Source organism: Serinus canaria, chromosome Z, assembly GCF_022539315.1.
Source record: "Serinus canaria isolate serCan28SL12 chromosome Z, serCan2020, whole genome shotgun sequence".
In the NCBI taxonomy this organism is placed as follows: domain Eukaryota; kingdom Metazoa; phylum Chordata; class Aves; order Passeriformes; family Fringillidae; genus Serinus; species Serinus canaria.
This window is the reverse complement of record NC_066343.1, coordinates 24,251,264-24,278,158: the sequence shown is the minus strand read 5'-3', so window position 1 is coordinate 24,278,158 and position 26,895 is coordinate 24,251,264. Positions and strand designations below refer to the sequence as shown.

Genomic DNA, 26,895 nt, shown 5'->3' with positions numbered 1-26,895 from the left:
CTCTTTGCTGGGTTAGGAACTGGCTGGATGGCCAGGCCCAGAGGGTGGTGGTGAACAGTGCTGCATCCAGCTGGGGCCTGATACCAGTGGTGTCCTTCAGGGGTCTGTGCTGGGGCTGGTCCTGTTCAATGTTTTTATTGATGACATGGATGAGAGGATTGAGTCTTTCATTAGTAAATTTGCAGATGACACCAAGCTGGGAGTATGTGTCAATCTGTTGGAAGGTAGGAGGGCTCTGCAGAGAGACCTGGAATGGTTGGATGGATGGGCAGAGTCTAACAAGATGAAGTTAATTAAATCCAAGTGTCAAGTCCTGTATTTTGGCCACAATAACCCCCTGCAGCACTACAGGCTGGGGACGGTGTGGCTGGAGAGTGCCCAGGCAGAAAGGGACCTGGGAGCACTGGTCGACAGCTGGCTGAACAGGAGCCAGCAGTGAGCCCTGGTGGCCAAGAAGGCCAAGAGCATCCTGGCCTGTGTCAGGAATAGTGTGGCCAGCAGGAGTAGGGAGGTCATCCTTCCTCTACAGTCAGCCCTGGTGAGGCTGCACCTTGAGTGCTGTGTCCAGTTCTGGCCCCTCAGTTTGGGAAGGATGTCGAGATGCTTGAGCGCATCCAGATGAGGCAACAAGGCTGGTGAGGGGCTTGGAACACAAGTCCTGTGAGGAATGACTGAGGGAGCTGGGGTGGTTTAGCCTGGAGAAAAGGAGACTCAGGAGTGACCTTATCAGTCTCTACAACTTCTGAAAGGTGGCTGTAGTCAGGTGGTGTCTTTCTCCAGGCAGCAACTGACAGAATGAGAGGACAGAATCTTAAGCTGCATCAAGGGAAATACAGGTTGGATATTAGGAAAAAGTTTTTCATGCAAAGGGTGATAAAGTACTGGAATGGTCTGCCCAGGAAGGTGGTGGAGTCACCAGCCTTAGAAGTTTTTAAAAAAAGATTGGATGTGGCACCCGGTGCCATGGTTTAGTTAGGTGTTAGGGCACGGGTTGGACTCAATAATCTCAGTGATCTTGAAGGTCTCTTCCAACCTAGTGATTCTGTGATTCTGTGATTTTAAAATGATTATGGGCAGTTCTAATCACTGTTGGCTGAGGTAGAATAATGATTTACATGTTGGGTTCTTTTTGCCCCTAAGTGAAAGTAGTATGTGCATGATGTCTCCTTGCGTTGAACCGAGATCTTCCAGAATGCTGTTTTCATTTCCATTTGGCAGTGCTACTCATATATACCATCCTAAACACTCCCTATTTATCGTGTGTGTCACAAAAAAAAAAAAACTCTTTAAAAAAACATAATACATCTTGAAGAGTCTTCAAACATTTTAGATTGATTGGGGTTTCCATATCCAGTTGTGTAAAGATACTGTATCCATACTTACAGTCTTTCTCCTTGACTGGATTTTTAATTTTTCATTTTATAGCCATTTAGCACAGACTTCCACTTTGTGTCACAAGTGTCCTTTGTTCCCCCAATCCTGTTTATGGCACCCCTATAAAACTTAACAGCTTTGAAGGCTTTTGAGACAGCAAAAGGTTATGTATTATCTTACATGTGTGCAAGAATGCACAGGTGTTGCGTGCTCAAGACTTGAAACTGATCCTGTCTCTAGAGAGTCACTGAGCACATGCATAGGATTTAACACGATGGAGTCAAACGCCTGCCCTCTCCAATCTCTGCAGTACAAGACATGAAGGTCTAGAAGCATATGGAAGGAAGGACCCTTTTTGAAAAAATAGCTGGATTTTTTGTGTTTTTTATATCTTCTGGAATAGTGTTGTTCTATAGTAGTTTCCTGTGTGCCTATGTGCAGTCAGACACAAACATTATCTTTGCCAAGGCAGACCACAGTGGGGAAAAGACAAACCAGTTGAGGAGAAGCTGTTGAGGGATGTATGAGGGAGAGACCATGTGATGGGAAAAGGGAATAACATTTGAAATCACCCAGTGCAAAACATCAACTACATAAACTATTTGGTACAATGCAACAGTTGACAGCAGGGAAAAAAATTTTACTGCCCTTGACCTGTCAAACCAGACAAGCCTGTCAGTATCTCTGTGGCCTCAAGCCTACCTTATTGTTTGTACTGTTTGGATGCTATTGAGAATCCTAGAATTTCATCTTTAAATAGAATACTTCATGAAAAGCAGGTGGGCTTTACATGTCTGGTCTAGTAAATAAATACAATGTGAACTTAGCCTCCTGATAGTCATTGTAAACCCTGTTGCCATTTTATGTCTCATCTGGACAAAAAGATAAAGATGCATTACAAAAAGAATTTTAAGAGACAACTAAGAGTCCTTCTCAGGCTTACACTGAGCACTTGAAAAGCCATCTGCCATTATAAAAACATCCTGGGCGTTATTACTGGCGTAACTGGCACTCCAGATCACAACAGCAGTGCAAGATAGGTACTATCCTTAAATTTGTAAATAGGTTTTCCTGCACATCATCTGTGGATCCTTCCTCTCCCTGTTTATGCTAGTAAACAATCCTAAGAGGTAGCCTGCAGGACTTTGATTTCAGTGAAACAGAACTATTTTTTCAGGAAAAAAAATGTGTGAAACTGGTGACATTTTTCTTGAATTGGTAAGATTCTTGGTCCCTAAACTGACCATTTGTCTTCTTGCCCAGTTAGTATTACACCTGTTTCATCCTGCTTCTGAGCTGAAATTATATAAACATAATAAATAGTTATGATTTTGCTAGGAGAGCATGCCAGTTTTTTCAAGTTGGCTTGGGTTGAGATGTGGGCATTGAATAGCAGTCTCTTCAGTCTGCCACTGATTTTGGTTTTCACTGTGTATTTTATTCTGGTTGCATGTTTCATCTGGTGAATGGTTTTAGCTTGGTTGATGTTTAACAAAAAGAAAATTATCAATATAAACATCAAGAAAAATATTATGGTTGTAAAATTAAACCACCACAGTGGAGCAGTATACATAACCATATTTTTAATCACTCATAATTTCCTAGCAGAATTAAGACATTTGTTTATTTCTCTGCTGGTACTGTAAAAATAGACACTTTCCTTCCTCATTTTTTGGTAGTACCTCTTGTGCCTGCTGTTGGAGCCAGATGACCACATGCTGGTTCATTTAAAGGTTCCTATTTGTGTGTAGAAAACAATTCCTACAAGAAGTCAGCTACATTGTATATCTATTTTTTTCTGTTTCATTTAATGCACAATAGATTTGGAGCTCTTTATGACCCCTGTTCATATTGCGTGACCACTTCTAATCAAGGTACAACAATTTGCTCCTAACTCTAATTTTAAATTCAATGTTCAATCTTCTTTTTGAAGTTCCAGTTCTTGAAATCAACTACATAGTATGCTCATCTTCTGTGTTAAAAAAAAATAGAAATGGGTTTTCCTTATAGCTGAAGAAGCTAAAAACCCACACTTGCGGGGCTTTAGAGAGAATACAGCAAAGGCCAGACAGTTGTACAGATTATTAAGATTACACATTTAAAGTTTGATCTTTTTTAAGGTATGATTTATGATTTTTGAACTCTTCTAATACAACATAGTTTGGATTGGAAGGGACCTAAAAAATCATCCAAGATCATCCCTCTTGTCATAGGCAGGGAACCTCCCACTAGACCAGGTCACTCAGAGCTCTATCCAACTTAGTCTTTTTCTTGTTTCTCAGTATCATAGTTTGCATTTGCTACCTCAGATATGTAGTGATACATATCTGAGGTTAAATCTAGACTGCTGTCTGGACAAAACTTTCCAGATTTGGTACTCACCAAAATCAAAGGATGAGAGACATCTGTCATTAGTCATTAAGACAGGGCTAGATTGCTTACCCTGTCCCTTTTTTGTTTGTTTTTTTTTTTTTTTAACCATGTTATTATCATAAATTACATATAAGTGTTGACTTAGTGTCAACAGTTAGCCAGCTTTATTTATAGCATGCTATAGTGTTGGAATTCTGAAATTGAACATCACTTTCATAGCCAGAATTTAGAAGTATCACCATAATAATCATTAAGTTTGTAATTTTCTTGTGTAACAGCTCTTTCGCTAATGTCTTCTGAACTTGTTCTAAGCAGATTTTAGGTTACTTGTATTCACAGGTGCACAAATATTCCTGCATTTTGCATATACTGATCCAGTTAGTAATTTGAAAATGTTTCTAAGTATTCTACGCCAAATGAAATGAGTAAGGATGACATAGCAGAAACAGGTAATTAATAACAGCTAATTTTAATTAATAAAAAAAGACGCATATGTTGCCCTATCACAGGAAACTAGACCAGTAAGTGAATCTCTGGAGGTTGGAAATTCATCCTTGTATACAGGCTGAGAAGTCACCTTACAAACTTCAGAAACTGAACACGACTCCTGTAGCAGCACTGAGTCATTCAGGCTGGAAGGGATGTAGGGAGGTCTCTGGTCCAGACTCTTGCTTGAAGGAGGGTCAGACATGAGATTGCACCAGATTGTCTTAAGAATCTCCAAGGGTGGACTGCACAACCTCTCTCTGCAACCTGCTCTGACTCTTGACTTACTTTCAGAGGGGCAAAAGTTGTTCCTAACATCCATCAGGTATTTCCTGTTTCAATTTATCTTTTGTCTCTTGCTCTCCTGCTGTGGTCTGCTGTGGTAAGCCCACTTCCATCTTTTCCATCCCTTCCCTATGGGATACTGGAGGATGCAATTAACTCCCCTTGAAGCTATCTGCTTCAGGCTCAAAAAGCCTCAGCTCTGCAGCTGCTGCTTGCAGATTGTCACCAACCCTCTCAGTACCCACCTCTGAACTTTGTCCAGTTTGTCAGCATCTTGTATAAAGGTCTCACAATTGAACACAGAATTTCTGATAAGGTCTAGTGAGTCCCAAGCAGAGTGCCAGGAGATAAATCCTGTCCTCAATCTGCTGCTTGTGCTGCTGCTGTTTGGGCAGCCTGGATAACACCAGTCTTCCTTGCTTCAAGAATGCAGCTGCCTTATGCTCAACTCACTGCCCACTAAGCCAAGGTTTAAGGAGTAGGTCATTTGTACTTGCAGAGAGTTAGGATGGCTCCAGGTTTCCAAGCGTTAGAAGGTGTTGGTGTTCCTTCCTTTGGAAAAGGATTGAGTTGGAAACAGCTGGGTGAGAATGCATAAGGGAAAAGAGAAAGAGCTCTCACTAAGTCATAAACCTTTTAGATAAAGACTGTCATAAAACTGAAGGGAATCAATTCATGAAAATGTGGCAGATACACAAACCTGCCTGCTGCTTTATCACAATAGTTTCCACTTAAGATTTGGATAGACTAAAGAAAGTTGGGATGCATGTATCTAAGCTGACCTTTTCCTGATAGATAAATAGGTTGTTGTTTCTGAAATGTAATGAACAGGAGTATTTCCCAGCCACTTTCTCACTGGGGCCTGGCACTTGGTTTGGACTTTTGATGTCTGCTGGAGTTCAAACATTATGTAATATTAAGTAGTTATTTATAGTAAGGATTGATTTTTTCCCCCATATTTTTTTCCCTGTGACACACAGTATTTCTTTTAGTAATAACAGTCCACAGTGTTGTGTTCTCATGCTTGTCTTGCTGTGTGGCACCTGGCAGCGACACTTGTCAAACTTGGTACCTTAGCTTTACGTATTGCTGCCCTTTGGCTTAGCTTTAGGTAGTGCTGCCCTTTTGATTTCAGTGGTCTGTATTCCCCAGGAAAAGTTAAACATAAATGAAATGTTTACAGCATCCAAATCTTATCTGGTCACATACCTGTATGTTTATTTTCATGTATCTATCTGTAGCTGGAAGGGATTGTGACTGTCTTACAGTGATCCATTACTTTCCCCAGTAGCACATTACTCTGTAATGTCTAATTAGTGCTGAGCAAATTATTTGGAAAAAAGTAATTTATCCACCAGATTTAGCTTCTTTACCTGCTGAGGAAACATCTTAGACCTGGACTATGATTTTTCTCCTATTTATTGGTTATTCTGCCAACATGAACACTTTCCCCATACTAAATGTTTCCATGTTAAATATGGATAGATGACTGAATTTTTGTAGTGGATTGCATGCTGTTAGACGGATTTGCATGGATTGCTTCTTGAGGTCTTATTGTATCTTTCAGCTCATTTCAGCACGATCAAGCATTCTACAACAAAGGGAAGAGCTCTCAACGTGAGACCTCTGCGGCAAAAGTAGATCCATGGCATCATTGAAAGGACGTTTCTATGCAAGCCTTGCGTGCAAGACATCTCTCAGTGTATCCGGTGCACTCCCACCGTGAGGGAGTCCCGGAGGCCGGGCCTTGTCACTCCGGAGCCCGCCTGGGGTCGGTCCTGCACCGCAGCCCGCCCATTTACAAATTTCCCTTCCAACATGAGCGTAGTTTGAAGTCGGCAAACCTAGAAAAGTTGAGGAGCAGGATTGCTTTTCTGACACTTAACCCGCCGTTCGACAGCGTGCGACGATACCGCCGCAGTCCGGAGTCTCCGTCGGGGCTGCACGGTGGCGCGGTGCCTCCCTCGGCTCGGCTCGGCTCGGCTCGGCTCGGCTCGGCTCGGCTCGGCCCGGCCCGGCCCCACCAGGGGCTCCACCAGATCCGCTACCTCCCCCGGCCCGCCCGGGGCTCCGCGAATCCTGATGCCTCCCCCGGCCGCTTATCCGCCTCGGCCCTCCCCGCTGCGCCGTGCGGCCACCGAGGGCAGCGCCTGTGGCGCCGCTGCTGAGTCGGGGCGGGCGGGGCGGCAGGTGGCGCGGATGTCGCTTTGGAAAGGGGCGGGCGGTGGCGCAGGCGGATGCTGCGCTCGCTCCTCCTCCTCCGTCGTCGCCGCAGCCACCGCCTCCTGCGCCTCCTCGTATCGAGGCGGTGGCGGGCAGGCTCCGGCCGCGGCCCCGCAGCTTCTCGTCGAGGCGACGCGGCCTCCGCTCCCTCCTTCCTTGCCTCGGTCGCTGCCCGGCCCCAGTGCGATGTCGGGCGGCGCGGCGGGCGCCCCTAAGCCCCTCCCGTCCTCCGGGCCCAAGTCGCTGCGGGAGATGCCGCATCCCCTGGCCACGTCCAGCAGCGAGGAGATGGGGCCGGCGCTCACCCCCAGCCCCGACCTGCTCCTGCCCCGCAGCATCGCCGACAAGGTATGGCCCGGGGGAAGGGGTTGCGTTATTTGAAGGGGCCTCTGGTGTTGAAGTAGAGCAGGGAAAAGGACTGTGTGTGTGTTTCCCTGACACATCCCTTTTCCCAGCTTCGTCTCGCCGTGGGGAGATAAAGCCCTGACATCCATTGCAAGAGCACAGAGCAGCTCCGGGGGGAGAAGACATCGTGTCCCTTGCTGCGGGGAACCGTCTGGGACACGGGTAGTCGCGCTGTCACAGGAGGATTGCGAGGGGCAGTATTTTATTTACTGTATCTCCTGTGGCTCATACTGTCTACAGATGGATGTAAATTTTTCAGGCATTGCTGCAGCTCCTTTGCTGTCTCCTTCCTGTAGTCCTCACGGGGAAGGCTTGGAGTTGGCAGGGTTTCCTTATCATCAGCTTGTTTGTGATTGTCCTTTCCAGGCTGAACTCCTGCTCACTTCTTCCCAGCATTAAAACAGACACGGTGTTCTGCAGGAGTATCTATGTTTGTTTTCCCTTCCCTAGCTCTGGCATATGTTCACAGGACACTAGTGAACTCTGTGAAGTGCCTTCCTTGTGGTAATAATTTGATAGTGGCAGTACAGCACTGCTGATGCATTAGCTATGCTTGCAAGGACTTGGTATGCCTGTAGACAAGTCTTCCTGAAATTTTTAAGGTAGGATTTCCTGGGAGCAAGAACTGCAAGGGATGATGTGGGTTTCAAAACAGTTCTGGCACAGGTGGTTCGTGCATACAAGGTATTACTGAGTTGCTGGTGGCAGGAAGCACTTCTTCTATGGCTGTTGTCCTGGGGAATATGAAGCTGCTTCTGGGTAGGATGGATCCCTTAGGCTCCAAAAGCCTTGAGGCTGTCAGCAGTATCTGGCCCAATACCCTCCCATGATACAGGAGAGAGAGTCAAGGTAGCCTGGCCTCTTCCATATTTCACCGTCTGCTGTGTGCAGCTATGATGTAAGAATTCAGCTCTTCTTCCTGCCCATGTAAGGAGTCCTCTTCTTGAACATTTGCCCACTCTTGCTCTAGTGAGAAGCAGGGTTTACCTTCTCTTCAAGAACTTAGGCCTTCATCTAACAAATCAGTCAGTTGATGACCTGCGGAGAAAAGGGTATGCTACTAAGGCAGGGGTAGAAATTGTGGTGGTTTTTGTCTGTGATAGATGGTTTAATCATCTAACTAGGTTGTTGTCTGGCAAACCTGTAGCAATAGAAATTGGCAGCTGCCTTCACAAATCTTGCCAGCTGAGAAGCTGCAGCTGTTGGCACGGTTCGTCCACACTGCTGTATAGCTGGTGGGAAGCAATGTTATGCGGAGTATCTTACATCCTATAATGCCTTTCCTCAGTTGTAATAAAGAACTTCTTTGCTTTGGGACTGCAAGCTTCTCTCTGCTTTACTGCTTTGAGGTTTTAAGAAGCGTATCAGTATTCCTGACAACCTGGGAGCAGAAATAACTCTTAGCTTTATGCTTTGGTCAACTAACTTCTCATAAGTGGGAAAGTTTCTTGCCTAGTTTTTCCATCAGCAATAGAAATGAAATCCACCTTCCTATACCCTGCATGTAGTACCATTCTGTTCTAGGCACTTGGCAGCATAGAAATACTCTAACAGGCAGAGCAAAACTGGCTGTGATAAGTGATGTTTAGACTTGAGTGCAGTTCTGTGCTTGACCTGGAAATGGCACTGGGCTATGATACTTGCTGAATACAAGCATATCCAGTAGGAAGAGAATATGACTTTTTTCCCTTGTAGCTGAATTAGCAGAAAAAGCCATATCCTCTTGATGAAAGGAGATCAACAGCTTTCCTGTGTATGGGATATCCTTTCTTCACCTTAATATTTCACACACTGGCAAGAAAAAAAATGTAGTAACTTCTTTCCCATCTCAGGAAAAAAAAAATCAATAAACAGGTGTTCTAGCTTTAAGGCAATGCTTGCACTGTGTATTAAGTAGTATACAGAGGGAGTAGGATAAGTGGAGGTAAACAGGTAAAACCACTGTTTGTGTGGTTTGTATGTCTCAGTCTCAGAATCGTGGAATGGTTTGGGTTGGAAGGGAGCTCAAAAATTACCTATTCCAACCTCTGTGCTGTGGACAGGGGCACCTCACTACATCAGATTGCTCTGAGCTCCATGCAGCCTGGCCTTGGACACTTCCAGTATTAATCTTAAAGATCTTAATCTCTGATGATGGGTTATTGATCTTTTGAGAGAATGGTGCATTAATCAACTAATAGTGCTGAGTAATTTCAATAGCTGAGTAACGAAGGGAGGTCAGTATTCAAGTCTGACTTAGGCTTAAAGCTCTGCATTAGTTATTTATTGATACTTGACTAGGAGCTGATCTAATCTTCTCTCTGGTCTTTTGGGAGAATCTGGTGGAGGTTGGTACTGCAGAAATTTTGTTCCAAGTCTCCTGCTTCAAAGTCTCTTTGAGTCAGATTCTTTAAGGACACCTGTCCATATTCAGACATGTACTAGGATATCACTTTAGAAAGAGGGCGAGTGAAAATAGCTGGCCCATCACCATGAATTGGATAATTTGAAATTGGATAATTTGCTTTTTCTGAGTTCCTTGTGTTTTCTCTGAGCAAGTACTTCCTAAAATCTGCTGCAGGTTACAAGTACCTAGGACTGAAATCCTCTGAGTGGAGTAAGTTCAGAACTAGAGAGAGGTTTTCTGCCCAAAAAGTGCTTCAATTTTTATTGCCACTGTTGTATAGCATAGAAGTGGCTGAACCTCTGCCATCACTGCTTTGTATTCTTTAAACCATGCTTTTCTTACTATATGTTTTTTAATCCATTGAGAAAGAGCAACTCTTTATCCCAAGTCAAAGAAACCCGGGGGACAGGAACACCTGCCTCTGTGTCTCCTTTTGGATTTTGATTCATATATGGTAATAATGTAGTATTTCAGATCCTTTGTAACTTTAATGTCTCATAAACCTTAGGCTGTTGTTCAAGAACAGTGGCTAATGCTACTAGAGCAGTAGGTCATTGGAGAGGGAAGGAAAATCCTTTGTGCTGTTTACTGAGGCGAATCTAAGTAGACCAGTCTCAAGTTTTCTGAATCTTAGGAAGAAGGCTGCAGAACTTTTGTTATGTGAAGTAGTGTCTTTATCCTGGCTTGTAATGGACAATAGTTTTAGAAACCAGGATACCTTGACTTTTGATAGCATCTTATCTCTTAAATGAAAGGGACATTTTAGCCAAGTACTTGATTACAGTCATGCTGCAGGAGACATGAAACACTTGAGTTGTAGATTCTTGTTTCTAAAGCATTTATATATTGGCTGTGTGTTTCTGCAAAGATATTTCTGTTCCCCTGAAATGTAATTGCTTAAAATACTGTCTTGATGCCTCAGCACCATGAGTGTCTTTGAGTTTATTCTCCCTTCACCCTTGCTACCTTTCAGATAAGAAAACAGCTAAAGCTAAACCTGAGTGCTACCGTGTTTCTTGTGTTTTGCATTTTTTTTTCTTTTTTTTTCTTCTTTTTTTTTTTTTTTTTTTGTTTTGTTGGGGTTTTTTTAACATAGGTGAGAGGAGAAACATGCAGAAGAAAGCAATTCCTCAAGTTGCATGGTAGGGTTAGTTGTAGAATTAGTCTGAGGTCTTGCTGGTTTAACTTTTGGAACACATAGAAGCCAATTGAGAGCTCATTTTCAGAGCAGATCCACTCCTGAGGAGTGCAAGACATGGGGAAGTGTCTGGATTTCTCTCTGCCTTTTCTTTTTTAAAAAAGAAGGAAGTTCTGCTTGCACATGACTACTTGACTCCAGTGCTCAAGTTTGTCACTCTCAATAGCAGATCTGCTCTGTGCGCCAGGACAAATGATTTGACAATGAGGAGAAAGGGCAGTATTAATAGGTTGCTGAGTTTAGAGCAGAGGTGAGAAGTAGACAATATTTTGCTGTGTGAAGACTTGGATTCAGCCCTTGTGAGGCTGTGCAGATTTAGTAGGCTGATGCTAAGATTTGGAAATGCCAGGCTGTGCAGAGTTAGAAAGGAAGTGTTTTGTATGGCTTAATTCCACTGTTGTCTAGCTGTGGTCCCTCTAGACTTGTATAATCTAAGAGTATGTTCCTAACATGGTGGTGTTGGCTGTTCTTGCTGTGGTCTGCCTTGAGACTGGCAGCTGTCTGAGAAGACTACTGGTTCACATCACTGGTTTCTTGCCAAGAACTCCAAAATGTTTCATATCTCACCTGTCCTAGGACTAAGGCTCCCTTGTCCTTTTTCAGACATTTCTGACTGCTGTTACTGTACTTATGGCCAGCTACCTGTAACTTTCTCAGCTTTTATTCTTGGAAGCTCTGCCTACCTTGTGTTGGCCTCAGTTTACTCTATACAGCTTATGGGAGCTTCAAGGCTGTTTTACAGGCAGTATATCAAGCAGATACCAGAGCTGATGTGGAATACCAGGCTTGCAGTGAATGCATACCTTGAATTTGCTAGTTCATGGAGATGGACTTTAAAACTCCTACTGCAAACTTCGGTTACTAACTGAAAACTATCGTTTGCATGCTCCTTTGCTTCCAAGTTACCACCCTGGTGAATTCCTAGACTTCATATTAGCACCTGATCAAATGTACTTGGTGTTGCTGGAGTGCTGTTATGTAACACTTACTCTGAAAGGGAGCCTGGCACCTCTCCAATTCCAAAAAATATACTGTGAGTTTGAAGCTCTTCTTCCAGCCTCCTTGGTTGCTATTTTATGATTTTTGCTCTTAACTTTATCCACCTACAGATGAAACCAGTTTGCAGTATAATCTGAAAACTTAAAATTGATCTGCATGACCTTCTACAAACTTCTTCATTTTCTGACTAGATGAGAGCTTAGACCAGCACCATGTATTGTTCTTAAAGGAAGCTGGAGGTAAATTCTCAGTTGTGGGAGAGACTGAAGACTGTAGAAGGTCAAGCTGAAGTTGGTGATCTTGGGAAACAGTGTCAGTATGGATGGGGTTGACCTCTGCTCGTATCTACAGGATGCAAAAATGACAGCCACAGGGAAGTTGAGGCTAGAAGGCACTTCTGCATATTGTCTTGTCCAAGCTTTTGACTCAGATAGGCCAGGCTGCCCAGGATGCTGTGAAGTTGTTTTTTGAACAGCTCTCTGGGCATCCTGTTCCTGCATCCAGTCACCCACAAAGTAAAATGTCTTTCTCATGTTTAAGTGAAACTTCCAGTATTTAAATTTTCACTAAAAAGAGTCTGTTACTTCCTTCTGCACACAGTTCCATCAAATATTTATCCTTACTGATAAGATTCCCTGAGCATTATTATCTTCAGGCCGTTTGCCTTCTTTGCCTTGAGGCATGCTGTTGGCTCTTGGTCAACTTTTCCATCGCTGTCTATGGGGCTTTTTTTTCATTCCCTGTGCCAAACTGCTTTTCAGTCAATGAGCCTCCAGCACACACTGCTGTGTGGGGCTGCTCCTGGCAGGTGCAGGACTTTGCATTCCCTCATATTGATTTTTTTGAGGTATCCCACAGCCCATTTCTCCAGCCTGTTGAGGTCTTCCTGAATGACAGCACAGACATCTGATCAAGGATTCTCTACATTTGTGTACTCTAGGTACACTTGCTGAGGACGTACCCTATTCCATCATTTAGGTGCTTAATGAAGGTGCTCTTACTTACAGTTGCCTTCACGTTTAGAAATGGGAAAGGGTACTCTCATGGTATCTTACACCATAGGTGCTCTAGTACTGTTGTAAAACTCAGTGTTCTCTATGAAACACCTACAGAGAGTTTCTTGAATTGGCAATTCACTTCTTTTTTGAACAAGATAAAGGCTAGCTAGCAAGTTGGAACAAACACTTGAATCAGCATAACTATTTTAGTACCATTACTTTTTCTATCTCTCTTGGTAAAGCTAAACATAGCTTCTACTGTACAACAGTATTATTACTTTGTGGTTCTTACTTCAGCTTAATGGAGGGAGGGTTGTATACTTTGAGGTTGAATTCAGCGTTGCGTAGCTTTCATAATATTTTCAACAGAATTGCTTCATACATAATGAGAGAGAGTATTGGAAACATATTCAGAGCACACATCGAGGAACTTGGTTCTTCAGATGTGTTTCAGAAGGATGAGCCTTGGAGTAACTTGTCAGCTGTGGTGGAAAAAGTTATGCTTGATGGTGAGAAGGAATCCTCAGAGCTGTCTGTGCTGGAGTGCCTTAAGCTTACCCAAGTAACTGAATGCTTTCTCAGCTCATTCATGGACAGGAAGGTATAACCAATCTGATAACAAAGTTTTCTTGTTACAGTTGTATGGGGACCTCCTTCTACTATCAGCGCCTCAGGAAGCATGTCCCTGTAATTAATGGTGGGAGGGGCAGAGAACAAAGAACGAAGGTTTGCTATTAACACGCCTAACTGGGAGACCTCACTTCCTAGATTTATGTGCAAACTGTTGTCCTGGTGTCTTCTAGCATAGTGGTGTACTCTTGTGGTATCTTAAACAGATGGTCTGGCTGTCACTTGAGCCAGTCTGCTCCAGCACTGAGCTGGGAGACTGCTCTCTGTAAAGTAGGTCAGGATACAAGGCAGGCAGCTCTTTTGGTGCAGTGGACTAAGTACTGCTGCAAGAAAATCTACTTGCCACACCTGAAATGCATATTTAAGATTGTAACTTGTATGTGCTTTAAGTCTGCGGAAGACTTTCAATAAGTCAATTAACTAATAAGTCAATTATAAATAATTTTACCTTGTGTATTTCTCAGAAATAACTTTGCTGAGGCTTGTTCTCTGCTAACCATGAACAAGATCTTTCATGTTGAGCTGTACTGACTCTTTCAGTTGTGACTGAGTTGACTGCCTGAGCCTGGATCCCAGTGCAGCTGAAATTTCCAAGATCTTGTGGCTGGGGAAAACTGCTTCTGTCATAAGGACGTAATGGTGAAAAAAGGTCTGAACTCCACCATGGCTAATAAAACTGTGAAGTAAAATCTGTGTAAAGTTACTCTTAATGAATTATTGAAAAACAAGGGGGACAATTTCTTTCCAATTACTGAGGGCAATAACTGACAGTAAGATAGCTACTAGCTACCAGTTGCTGTCAGTTCAACTACCAGTTGAAGATGGAAAAAAAAACTCTACTAAGCTGTAATTATTTTAATGAGCTATCATTTCCATTGCCAGTCCAGCTTAAATGGCCTTCAAAAAGGGCAGCAAGGGAGACCCAGAGGGAGCTACTGACTACTCAGCCTCACCTCAGTCTCTGGAAGGGTGATGGAACAATGAATTCTGGTAGCCATCTTTATCCACAGAGAGGATGAAAAAGTGATGGGGAGTAGTCAGCATGGATTCACTAAATTATGCTTGACCAACCTAATTGCTGGCTATGAAGAAACAGCTACCTGTTGGATGAGCAGTGGATGTTGTCTTCAGAAAGGCTTCCAGCAGTGTTTCTTAAAACATCCTCACAGGCAAGCTCAGGGAGAGTGGACTGGATGAGTGGACAGGGAGGTGGATTGAGAGCCAGCTGAACAGCAGATCCCAGAGTCAATCAGTTGGTGGCCTGTCACTTGTGGTGTCTCCCCAGGTCCACCAGTGGGCCCAGTCTTGTTTAATTTATCCATCAGTGACTTGGATGAAGGGGCAGAGGCCTCCTCAGCACTTTCACTGACACACGAAGCTGGGAGGAGTGGCCGATAGCCCAGAGGGCTGTGCAGCCCTTCAGAAGGACCTCAGCAGCCTGGAGAGATGGGCACTGAGGAACCTCCTGAAATTCAGCAAAGGCAAGTGCAGGGTCCTGCACCTGGGCAGGAACAAGCCCAGCACAGCCTGGGGGTGACCTGCTGGGAAGCAGCTCTGCGGAGAAGGACCTGCGGGTCCTGCTGGACAACAAGCTCTCCATGAGCCAGCAGTGCCCTGGTGGCCAGGGCCAGTGACATCCTGGGCTGCAATATGAGCACAGTGCCAGGAGGTCAAGGCAGGTGACCCTGTCCCTCTGCTCAGCCCTGGAGAGGCCTCACCTGGAATGCTGTGTCCAGTTCTGGGCTCCTCAGTACAAGAGAGACATGGAACTCCTGGAGCAGGTCCAGCAAAAGGCATCAAAGAGGACTGCATCTCTCTTAGTGAGGAAAGACTGATGGACTTGGGGCTTTTCAGGCTTGAGAATAGGCAGCTGAGAGGATCTCATCAATGCTTATGAGTATTTGAAGGGAGGATGTCAAGAGGATGGACCAGGCTCCTCCCAGTGGTGCCTAGTCGTACAACAAAAACCAGTGAAGCAGACACATGCATAGGAAGTTCCAGCTGAATATGAGGAAGAGCCTTACTGTGTGAGAGATGGAACATTGAACAGGCTGCTCCTAGATGTGTATTCTCACTAGAGATATTCAAGAGCTGTCTGGATGCAATAGTGTGCAACATGCTCTGGATTAATGCTGCTTGAGCAGAGAGGCTGGGCCAGATGACCCAATGTGATTCCTTCCAACCTTACCTATTCTGTGATTCTGTGTTTTGACAGGTGAATTTATGGGACAGATTCTACTTTATAAATTGGGTAGGTCAAGGGATGGAAAGAGATGTCACCTTCATCTGTAGGTGATGTTACAATACCAAAATTGTTGATTCTTCACCAGATATTTCACTTAAACCAAGAGGTATTTGTCAGAGTAAGCACTTAAGTGATACTGGTTAGTGGAGCTAGCTGAAATGGTTCTGAAAATTGAGACAATAATCCAAAGTTCATACAACAGGCAAGGAGTTTAGCCAAGAGCTGTGATCGGAGCGGTCCTGAAAGCATAAAACCTGTTAGAGAGCATTATTGTCTCAGAGCCACATTCAGAGCTTCTACACTGCCACTTCTGTGAAGCAATACACAATAGGTGACATGCTACTTCAGAAGTGAAAGTGGTAGTGTCTATAACCCTTAAAGATGGGTTTCTCCTTTGTCGTTTTAGGTACCTTGGTTGAAGACAAGTATTACACAAGTGTATGGGAGCAAAGACGTGGGAAAAATGTGTAGTACTCTGCTTTGCAGGAAGATGTAGAGAATGTAAAATGTAAACTTGCTTCTAGATCATGCCTCAGATTATGGAGAGCAGACCTGTGAGAATGACAACCTTGCTTCCTGTCTGGAAGTGATCAACCTTGCTTCCTATCTGGAAGTATTACTAATGCAATGATCTATAGTGTTAGTAGTGACGGGAGGCTTACAGCACTGAAAGACATGCTTTTGTCATGACTATCAGTCTGTGCTTTGACTTCATGCTGAATTTAAGTCTGAAAAAGTTCACCCACCTTAAAGTTTCTCTGTATAATTTTCTTCACTTTTCCAGTAAGCTTGAATGATTCTGTGTGTTCCTTGAAAAGGGATCCTTTGCAGACAGGTGTTGCTAAGAGGCTGAGAAGCCTCTTCCCCATCACTGGTGCAGATGGTGTTAGCAGCAGGCACTTCGAGCTAGCGCTGTGTCAAAAGCAGTGGCATCTGATAGTGATAGACTACCCAGATGATAGAAGCCCATGATTTTCTGGGTGGAACCTTCGCTTTAGCTTTTTAGGGGCTAGAATAATACAAATTGAGTGAAAATTTTGAATACTGACAAGATGAAATTGTGGGTTTTGGATTGTTGCCCAGAAAAATCAGTGGACATCTTTAATCAATACCATTTATTGCAAGTGATCATCTTGACCTCTTCACAATTTGTATGATGACTTCCAGTATGCTGGCTAGCCTGCTCCTTGATCAATATATTTCACTTGAATCCATGTGTGTAACTTTTATGTGCCTTAGTGGCTGTGATAGGCCTAGAAAGGTGTTTCTCTAGATGGATTAGTCTGTAGATCTCAAGTTGTTGTGGTTTGACGCTGGCCCAATGACAGGCACCCATGAAAGCCGTTCACTCACCATGTCCTGCTATAGCTGGGCTGTGGAGAGAAACAGAAATTAATGAAGGTTTCATGAATGGAGATGAGGACCGGGAGAAAACACTTCAACTCAAAACAGGCTCAGCTTAAGTTACAAAGTGAATTTATGACTAACAGAATCAGAGAAGGATAATGAGAAGTAAAATAAGTCCTTAAACGCCTTTTTCCCCCTAGCCCCTCCCTCTTTCCCACCAACAGCACAGGGAGACAGGATGTGGGGGTTTTGGTCAGTTCATCACCAAGACTTCCTTCCACTTCTCCAGGAGAGGAGTCCTTCCCCTGTCAGGCTGTGAGGTCCCTCCCATGGGAGACAGTTCTCCATGGACTCCTCCAGCATGGGTCCACTCTCAGGAGCAGCAGCCACACCACACCTGCTGCAGCGTGAACTCCCCCACGGGCAGACAGTCCTCCCAAAACTACTGCACCATGGGTCACTCTGCCATGGGTGCAGTCCTCCAGGGACAGGCTGCTCCAGCCCAGAGCAAGGGCCCTCTCCACCGGGTCTCCTGCTGGATCACAGCCTCCTCCAGGCATCCACCTGCTCTGGCATGGACACCTCCCCCCACACAGGCTGTGGGTGGATCTCTGCATCCCCTGTGGATTCCCACATGCATCTCTGGTGGATCTCTGCATCCCCCATGGATCCCCAGGGGCTCTGGGTAGATCTCTGCATCGCCCATGGATCCCCAGGGGCTGTGGGTGGATCTCTGCATCCCCCGTGGATCCCCACAGGCTGTGGATGGATCTCTGCATCCCCCATGGATCCCCAGGGGCTCTGGGTGGATCTCTGCATCCCCTGTGTATCCCCAGGGGCTCTGGGTGGATCTCTGCATCCTCCATGGATCCCCAGGGGCTGTGGATGGATCTCTGCATCGCCCATGTATCCCCGTGTGCTGTGGATGGATCTCTGCATCCTCCATGGATCCCCAGGGGCTGTGGATGGATCTCTGCATCCCCTGTGGATCCCCAGGGGCTCTGGGTGGATCTCTGCATCCCCCATGGATCTCCAGGGGCTCTGGGTGAATCGCTGCATCTCCCATGGATCCCCAGGGGCTGTGGGTGGATCTCTGCATCGCCCATGGATCCCCACGTGCTGTGGGTGGATCTCTGCATCCCCCGTGGATCCCCACAGGCTCTGGGTGGATCTTTGCATCCCCTGTGTATCCCCAGGGGCTCTGGGTGGATCTCTGCATCCCCCATTGGATCCCCGGGGGTTTTGGGTGGATCTCTGCATCCCCATGTATCCCGGTGTGCTGTGGATGGATCTCTGCATGCTCCGTGGATCCCCAGGGGCTGTGGATGGATCTCTGCATCCCCATGTATCCCGGTGTGCTGTGGATGGATCTCTGCATCCTCCATGGATCCCCAGGGGCTGTGGATGGATCTCTGCATCCCCTGTGGATCCCCAGGGGCTGTGGATGGATCTTTGCATCCCCTGTGGATCCCCAGGGGCTCTGGGTGGATCTCTGCATCCCCCATTGGATCCCCGGGGGTTTTGGGTGGATCTCTGCATCCCCTGTGGATCCCCCAGAGGCTGCAGGGGCACAGCTGCTTCACCATGGTCTCACCATGGCCTGAAGAGGAATCTTGGCACCTCATCCCCCTTGTTCTCCACTGACCTGGGTGTCGCCATGCTGTTTCCCTCACATGTTCTCACCTCCTCCTCCTCTTCTCAGAATAGAAATTGTGAGCCCTTTATTTTGATTTTCTTCTTAAATATGTTATCAGAGAGGTGTTACCAACCTCTCTCGTTTTGGGCAGCAGCATGTCCATCTTCAGAGTCATCAGGGATCGGCTGTGATGGTCACTGTGGAAGCTTCCAGCAGCTTCTCACAGAAGCCACCTCTATGGCCCCCCTACTACCAGAAACCAAGCTGTGCAAAACCACTACAAAAGTCCATCAGTCTCTATAGATAATTTTCTTATTGTGAGGAAATATTTTGTGACTGCTTTTCTCAGTTTTTCTCCTCAAAGCAGCAACTGAAGTCATGCTGTATGGGTTTTGGTTTAGGGTTGTTTTTTTCTTTCTTCCAACAGATAAGCACTTTGTTTATTTTATCCCTTTGAGAGCAAATGCCATTCTCCTGGAAAATGTCTTGTATAGCAAATGTGATAGAGTGATATTGCTTAAATTGCACCTGCATAAACTAACTCTGAGAGCTTCTCCAAGAGTACCCTCCTCCAGCTCTTCCAGGGCATGTGATGTAAACATGGAATCTCCCCTCTTAAGTATCTTTGCCTCTGGCCTCTTTTACTTGCACTGTGATACCTTGTAAGTCTGACATGCTCTCACAAAATCTTCACTGGTCTGTGTCAGGAAAACTAATGCAGCTGTTCTGAAACAGAGAGCATGAGGGAACCCATATTGTAGTGTATGCATATTCTTTCTTGTTTAAATGAAATGGTCACCAGGATACTACAGTGCTTTCCAGCCCTCTTATTTCTTTCCCTCCTACTTCTTCTCTGTTTCTCCTCAATCCTTTGCATCTGTTCACAGTGAGAAACCGCAGCGTATTACTGTTTGCTCTCAAAAGCCACATGAACAGTTTGGTGACACTGGGTAGCAAGATAACAGATGTAACTAAACCCGCTTCTAGAGAGTGGAGAGAAAATCCCAAACTTCTGCATCATATGTCTGCAGAACTTTAACTCAAAACTGTATGTCTCTAGGAGAAGGCAATTTAGTTTGTTCAAGCTTAATAAACTGTTCCGTCTGTAATCAAATATAAATCTGGTTTCTTGGATTGGGAATGATTCCTAGTCATACGCAGGATTCATGTTTTCCTGCTCACGGTCTGAAATCCTGGCTGCTGCTTTGCTGTTTAGAAGTCATTGCTCAGCTTTTGAAAATGATGCTTTAAACAAAACAACAGGGCACATTAGCCTTGTTTGTTGACAAGGTGCTCTTTAACATGTTAAAGTGGTTTGTGGTGTTTTTGTGCACATAACTGCAGAATCCATGTAACAAACAATATTACTGGAACAAAATCCTTTCCTACAGACATGGAACATAACAGAGCTAGAGGTCATAAATTCCATTATTTTCTGAATGTTTCTAAGGACGTGTAGCTTCTGCCATTTGTGGAGGCCTTTGAGCTCTGAAGATAGACTGGAATTGGTGCCTGTTGCCTACTACTGAGAACCACAGAAAGACAAAAAAACCTCTAGCTCTTTTAAAGGAGCAGCCAAGTCTGCCCAAATCTTAAACTCTCTTGCTTTCTATCAGGTCATAAGCATTTTTATACTACTTTCTGCAGCTTAAACACAACTGAAATAAGCATGTTGCACAGTTGCCAGCCTGGCAATTTGCTTAGGAAGACAGCTTAAGCCTTCTGCAAGGGCTCAAGTGCTCTAAAAACAGATGTAAGAGCTAATCTTGTATCTGAAACTTCTTATTTCAAGAGAATAGCTCATCCTGTGGATGTGTAAAATACCTCTTGACATTTACCACAGTAAGGAATCTATGGCAATCCTGCTGTTACTCCTTGCACTTCATTTCCTATCCAAAGGATTTGGGGGGTGTATATATCAGCTTCATGGTTAGTAAGTTCAAAACACATATTATACCTTTACATTTTGTCTTCTTAATGTCTGCTGCAAATAATAACCCATTTCACCTTCCAGATGCCTGTCCTCCAAAGGCATTTGGCCTTTCATGCACAAAGCAGCACAGTAACATGGCTTATTACTAGTATTGAAAGTCTTGTCTTAACTGTTGTAAACCGTTGTAAAACATCTGTGAGATACCACTCACATTCCTGATTTTCAGAGTCTAACCTGAACCATATTTAGGTTTAGAGTGGGATTTGCACAGTTCCCCTTCCACACTACGGAAAGAAACCTGGATTTTATGGACTGTGAGAAGACAGACTTATAGCTGAAATGACTGTATGAACAGAGAATCTGATGTGGTACCTGACACTTTCTTTTGACACTTTCTTTTTGCCCTGGTGTGCAGGAATGCTGAAACTAAGCTGTATTGTAGCTGTGTCCCTAAAGACTTTAGCAACAGAGGTAGGAGATAGCTTATAGCTCTTGCTGAAAATGCTGTTTGCCAGAATGTTTCTGTGCCCACATTCTTGTTCTGTTCAGCTTAACTGGGATGACTTATTAGAAAACAAACCACAAAGTAAAATAATGAATTCTTTGAAATTTGGCTGTTAACTTCAGAAACAAGGTGTGAATTCCATGACCTGCATGAGAAGGCTTGGGAAATGCTTGTGTCAACTATGTGGTGCCTCTATGAAGCTTGTTTCAGTGTTTCTCTGTCCAGCTGAAATGCAAAGAAGCACTTTTCCAAGTATGATACCTCTATAAGCAAGAATGCTCCCAGGCCTTGAGTGGTGCCAAACTGCAGGCCATCATGATTAGCTGTTGCATCTTAATTTTTTTTTTCCAGGGATTCTGAGGAGTGTGTCTCTAGCCAAATCTGACCTACAGAGCAGAAATAGTAATTAAAATGATGAACACCAGAGCAAAGTCACCAGACTCGTGGCTTGGCAGCATGTTGTGCTTGGACACTTATTTAAAATATTCTGAGAGCAAATTGGTCTATCTTTATCTAGTGGATTTTTGTTAGATGAGCAAAATACCCATTGTACTGCTGAAACTTTAGGGATGAGGCGTGGCCCTGTTAAATGGGGTGTTTTCTGCCTGACCCTGCAGAGCCCACAGACTCGGTTTATAATATGCTTAACAGCTAAGAGATTTAAATTTGGCTTGGGTCCTCAGCAGCCCATCATTGTTCCTCCTCTACTGACACATTTTAAGAGCAAGAGGAATTCCTTCTGATTTGTTCTTACTCTGTATTGCTCTTAGCATGGCCTCAACCTTGCAGTCTGATATTGGATGATTAGAAACCACTGACCTCTTTGGAAAGTATAATTTTGTTCCTTGTGAGTACATCCACATAAACTGTACCATCCTTTCCCATTAATGGAGAAGGATATCAGGAGCTGGCACATATAACACTTTGCCCTTTTCCAGGACAGTAGGTCTAGACTAGAAATTGATTATCACAGTTCTTCAGTTTTTGTCAAACAACTTAGCACTGTCTTATTTGTAGATCAGTGTGGGAATATGGTTCTTCTTGGAAATGAACAGGGTTTTTGGCATTTAACTGTGGAGATTTTAAATTTTTTTTTAATCCAATTGAGTATGACTGCCTTATTCTTTCCATCCCCTCTGTGTCTAGAGCATTCTCCCTTCTCTGCACTTTGTATGCACACTTCGGTGCCTTAAATTAACTGTTCAAAAGCAAATACAAGAGGCTGGGACATGTACTGTCTCAGACATGTGAAGAAACAGAATTGACCTCTAATAAACAGTATCTGATGCTTTTGCCTGATAGAGAACGAAACTGAGCATACATAATGGGGAAGTAAATGCATTTTCTTCTGTTGTTCTGTATCTAGCTGGTATTGAATAATAGTCTTGTGTAGACTGAAATTTCACTAAACAGGTGGGTCTTCTGATAGTACACGGATGAGCTAATCTAGGTGTACTGGAGGATGCAGAAGTGCTTTTTCTTTCTACATGGAGCTGACCTATACAAAAAACACCTGCATTCAAAACTTACTGGGATAAGACAAGGAGTGTTATGAACAGGTCTGTGAAAGCCAAGTTCTTGTAAGCTTTTATAAAGCCCTCAGGAATGATTGTGTCTAAACCAGTTCAGTTTTCCAGTCACTGACTGCCATTCTCCTATGACTTACTGTCATGTACTGAAGGTATGGAGATAAGAGTGTTCCAAAGGCCAGTTATAATTGCTTGGTATTGTTGTCTGCTTGACATGGCTCTGTCGTTGTGTCTCTGTGACATGAATGGCAAAAAGCAGTGGAACACCTTGAAACAGAAGGAGAAAATATACAGCACTCTGAATTTCAGAAGTGAAGCAGTGGGGTTCTTGGAGCAGTATAGGCCTGGCTTTCAGGTCTCTAAGTTATGCAGGGATATTTAGGGTTAAGCGCGCTCTTGCCTCTAAACAGCAGCATTTCTAAATGTCTCTTAGTGTAACACAATACTTGTTGAATGGGAGCAGTGTGCCTGCAGCCTCACATGGGTTCAGGGAAGCTCTTTGCATGGAAGAAGTTAATTCATGCTTGGAAGACCTGGCTGAACCACATCTTCTGCTTCCTCATGGACTGCTGCTTTGACAGCAAAGCTGGTTGGTTAAGCTGTACACTTGCTCAGGCAGGATAGGTGAAAGCTAGCATTCAGTTTCTGGAAACTGTAATGTTAACTCGATGCCTGTAACTCAGCAGAAGACTCCATGGTCTCCACAATAAAACAATACCTATAGAAATTTAGACCCTCAGGGTTAAGTCCTGGATGCTTTCTCTGGCAAACTACTCCATGGAGGGAGGCTTCCATCCAGAAGACTGAATACCAAGCTCCTGAAGTTTCTACTTCATGTACATTCAAACTGCTCTGTAAATGGAGTTGTGGAAAATCTCCTGGGAGAAGATGACAACAGTTGGAAACTTCCCAGCTCATTTTGAATCTCACATGCAGACTTCTAGTTTAAGAAATTCAGTTGAATTTTATGCTTGGATGAAGTGAACTTCATAGATTTAATATCTGTTTCTGGGCCAGCTGACTAGTCAAGGTGTTTGGACAGCATGATTTGGCAAACTGATGTGAAGCAGCCTTGCCGGAAAGCAGCATGCATAGTTGTCATGTTGCATTTCCAACACAGGCAGTTTGGTCCTACTTGACTGGTACTGTAGAATACCAAACCTGCTGCTAAAATCATCTGACTTCTGTACCCATAAATTCAGGTGTCTTGAGGAGTTCTAGGAACTTCATAGGAATGAATGAAGAGCCTGCCCTTGTGGTTGTTTCACAACTGTATGCAAGAACCAGTAGCTCATGAACCTGAAAGTCTGAATATCACACTGTATCTACAATAGGTTGTGATCCAGGCCTGCTACACCCTCACCTGACCTACTTCAACAGATGACAAGGCTGTTTAGGCTGTCCTGAGGAAGTGGGGGACAGATTTACTTTAGAAAAAGCTTTGAAACTTTGGAAAAATCTTTATGGATGCTCACTAAGAAGTGAAGAATGTCTTGACAAAACATGTTCTCCAAGCCACCTTGGCTGGATAACCAGGAGCAGCCTCCTCTTCTCTCTGCTGTGGGACTGCTCAGCTTTTTATGGCAGACTGAGTACTGTGAGTAACAGGTACTTTGACAAAAGGCTTTGAAGGCAGTAGGTACCTGCTGCGACTTGGTCTCTAATAATTATACCTCAGAGAGTTACTTAAAACATGGATGGGCAGCTACTTGGTGCACTAAAGGTGAAGCTGATGCATGAGCCACTGGCACTGAAGTCAGACACAGTTTGCCAGCTTGTTTATATGCAACGGATAATAGTAGCCAGTATTTCAGATGCTTGTGGGTGTGATAGTTGTACCAACAGGTAGAAACATAGGTGGCTGCATATCTCCTTTCCACTAGGCTCTACAGGACCTACTCCTCTTTCTGTGGTAAAAGCAGACTAACCCAAATACTGGGCAATTAACATGTCATGGAGGTGCTCTGATGGTAGGATCACAACCTCAGATATCTTGCCAAAGCCTGTCTCTTTCTAGCAATAGCATAAGATTTCAACAAAACTGATCCTGCCTACTGTTAAATGAGGATTCAGCAGCTATATGTGTTGTTTCTAGTGCACTCAGCTACGAGGTTCCACCCTTTCAGGAGGAGAAATAGTTAGCTTCTACCTTGGCTTTCATCTACTGAAAACTAGCCAAGTAGCAGGGTATGATGCCAGCTGTCTCTTCCAGGGGAGGATCCTGCAGATGAGGCAGTACAGCACAGTAACACATCATCTCTTCTTTCCCCACCACTACAGCTAGCAGCTCTCCTGATCTGAACCACTGCTGGTACAGAAGCTTTACTGAAGCTTTATTTGATGTAGGTCTGGAGTGTTTTCATCCAAGACAGAACTGTCTCACAGCCTTTAACACTGGAGACATTCCACAGGACCCATGACTGCAAGAATACACTCAAGTGCAATGAAGCAAATTCAAATCTTCACAGACTTCTGTGCTGCTGAAAATGTGCAAGACATACTCATATGGTATTGTTACTTCCCAAGAGAATTAGTGAGGAAAGTGCTGACTTCATAAAACTGGCTAGCAGCTAACTGACTGCAAGCTCCAGCTTTGGTTCTTTTTCTAGATTCTCATATTTTAAGCAGGTTCCATCACATGCTTTAAGCTCTCTTTTGGAAAAGTTTTATTACAAGCTTTTGAGATCTCCTGTGGAATCAGGCTTAAGCTGTTTTTGCAAGTTAATTGTCGTACTGGAAGCTTAGAATATGACTGGCTGCAGTTCTGGCACAACTTGTACGTTAATGCTTAATGCACACGGGCAATGATGAGCTGTCTTTTCCTTTGGAAACAGAAACAAATTTGTCTTCAGCTACTGTGGTATCCCAAGGTTCGCTTTGCTTTTTACTCTGCTCAGCCAAATTCTCTTGTCTAGCTGAACTGCAGATTTTTTGAAGCCATGTCCTGTTGTTAACCCTATCCTGTCTGCTGCTTATTTTGTTTGTGTAATTTCAACAGAACTTCTTATCTAACTGAGTTATTGTGCCATTGCTTCCTCCTGTTGTACGTGTTCCTCCTCTGCTGAGTCTGAGCCAGATGCTTGTGTGATTTGAAGTGTCTACCTCATGTCTGAGCTGGCAAGCTGTACCTTGCTCCTCCTGCTCTTTTGCCCTCTTGAGAGCATTTGAGTGCCTGCCTTCCTGTCTTACTCACCTGCCAGTTAAATCTGAAAGCATCTATTTGCTGGCAGCCACTTCTGTACGTTAGCTGAGGGAACATATCTAATCTCAGTTAGTGCACAATAGTTTAGATTAACCCTTTCTCAAAATGTCTAGGCTAAACAATTATTTTCTCTACTTCATAAGTCAGCCCTCAAGGTGAAGAGCGATGCTGCCACGGTTCTACAGTACTGCAGCAGACTATGAAATCGCAGTACACCCATGATGATCGGTGACAATGACTGGTAGAAATTTAGCTGTGATTTAGCCATTATCAAAAGCTGACCTTTGTAAGTAACTTTACCTCAAAGCTCTTGCCTGAGATTCTGTACCTTTGGCTAAAGGAGCATTGATGAACAAAGGGGGTCTCATTGACATGTGATTGCTTTGCTAAGATGGTATGTTTTGTCCAGACACTTACAGTTGTGTGAAGTTGGGTCTAGGAAGTAATTGTGTAACTGAAACACTTCTAGTTAATATGGTGCTTAGCTGTAGTGATGTTTCTTAGTTTAGCAACAAGGGAAATCACTCTGTGGATAAATCTATTCCTGTGCTACTATTAAAAATATGCAAACAAAAAACCCTCCTGTCTTCTCTAAAAAGAAGAGCCTTTGATCCTTAGGACTTTCTCTGTACAACTTGTCACACACACTGACAGCTCCCTCTGCTATAAAACCAGAGCAAAGAACTTGTTAAGTTGCTGTGATATTTATGCAAGTGCAATAACTACTGTTATGGAGTATTTAGTTTGTATTGAAGTGTGAGATTTGAAGGTGTGTGGATATACCGAGTTAGCTATAAAGTTGCTTTGCTGTGTTTTTCTTCCTAAAATAGCAACTTGCTGGATCTTTTGGCCTCTGTCTTCTCTAGGCGCTGAATGACACTCTTAGGCTTGGGAGAATGGGAATGAGGACCTCTCCAAGGAAAAAGCAGTGTTTTCATTTGCCTTAGGACTCTAACAGGGAGGTGTTCCAAGACACTTGTGCGGGAGAGTATTATCTGTGACTGTTCCATAGTGCAGTGATGGCAATTCAGACTCTGGCTGCTGTCAGCTTGTGTGGAAGTTAATGAACTGCATGGGAGGCCTCTGATGAAAGTTTTGCTCCTTTCTCCACCATAGGAGTGTCCAGAGGTAAAAGTTTACT

At 44.0% G+C, this 26,895-nt stretch overlaps 1 protein-coding gene across 1 annotated transcript in view; it reads left to right on the top strand.

Annotated features, from left to right (window-relative positions):
- The first annotated feature begins 6,822 nt into the window (after positions 1-6,822).
- SNX30 (sorting nexin family member 30) overlaps positions 6,823-26,895 on the top strand; it is a 51,782-nt gene continuing 31,709 nt past the window's right edge. The window contains exon 1 of the mRNA XM_009095071.4: positions 6,823-7,089. Coding sequence (XP_009093319.2) covers positions 6,928-7,089 — 162 coding nt within the window. The 5' untranslated portion in view covers positions 6,823-6,927. The remainder of the gene's footprint in view (positions 7,090-26,895) is intronic.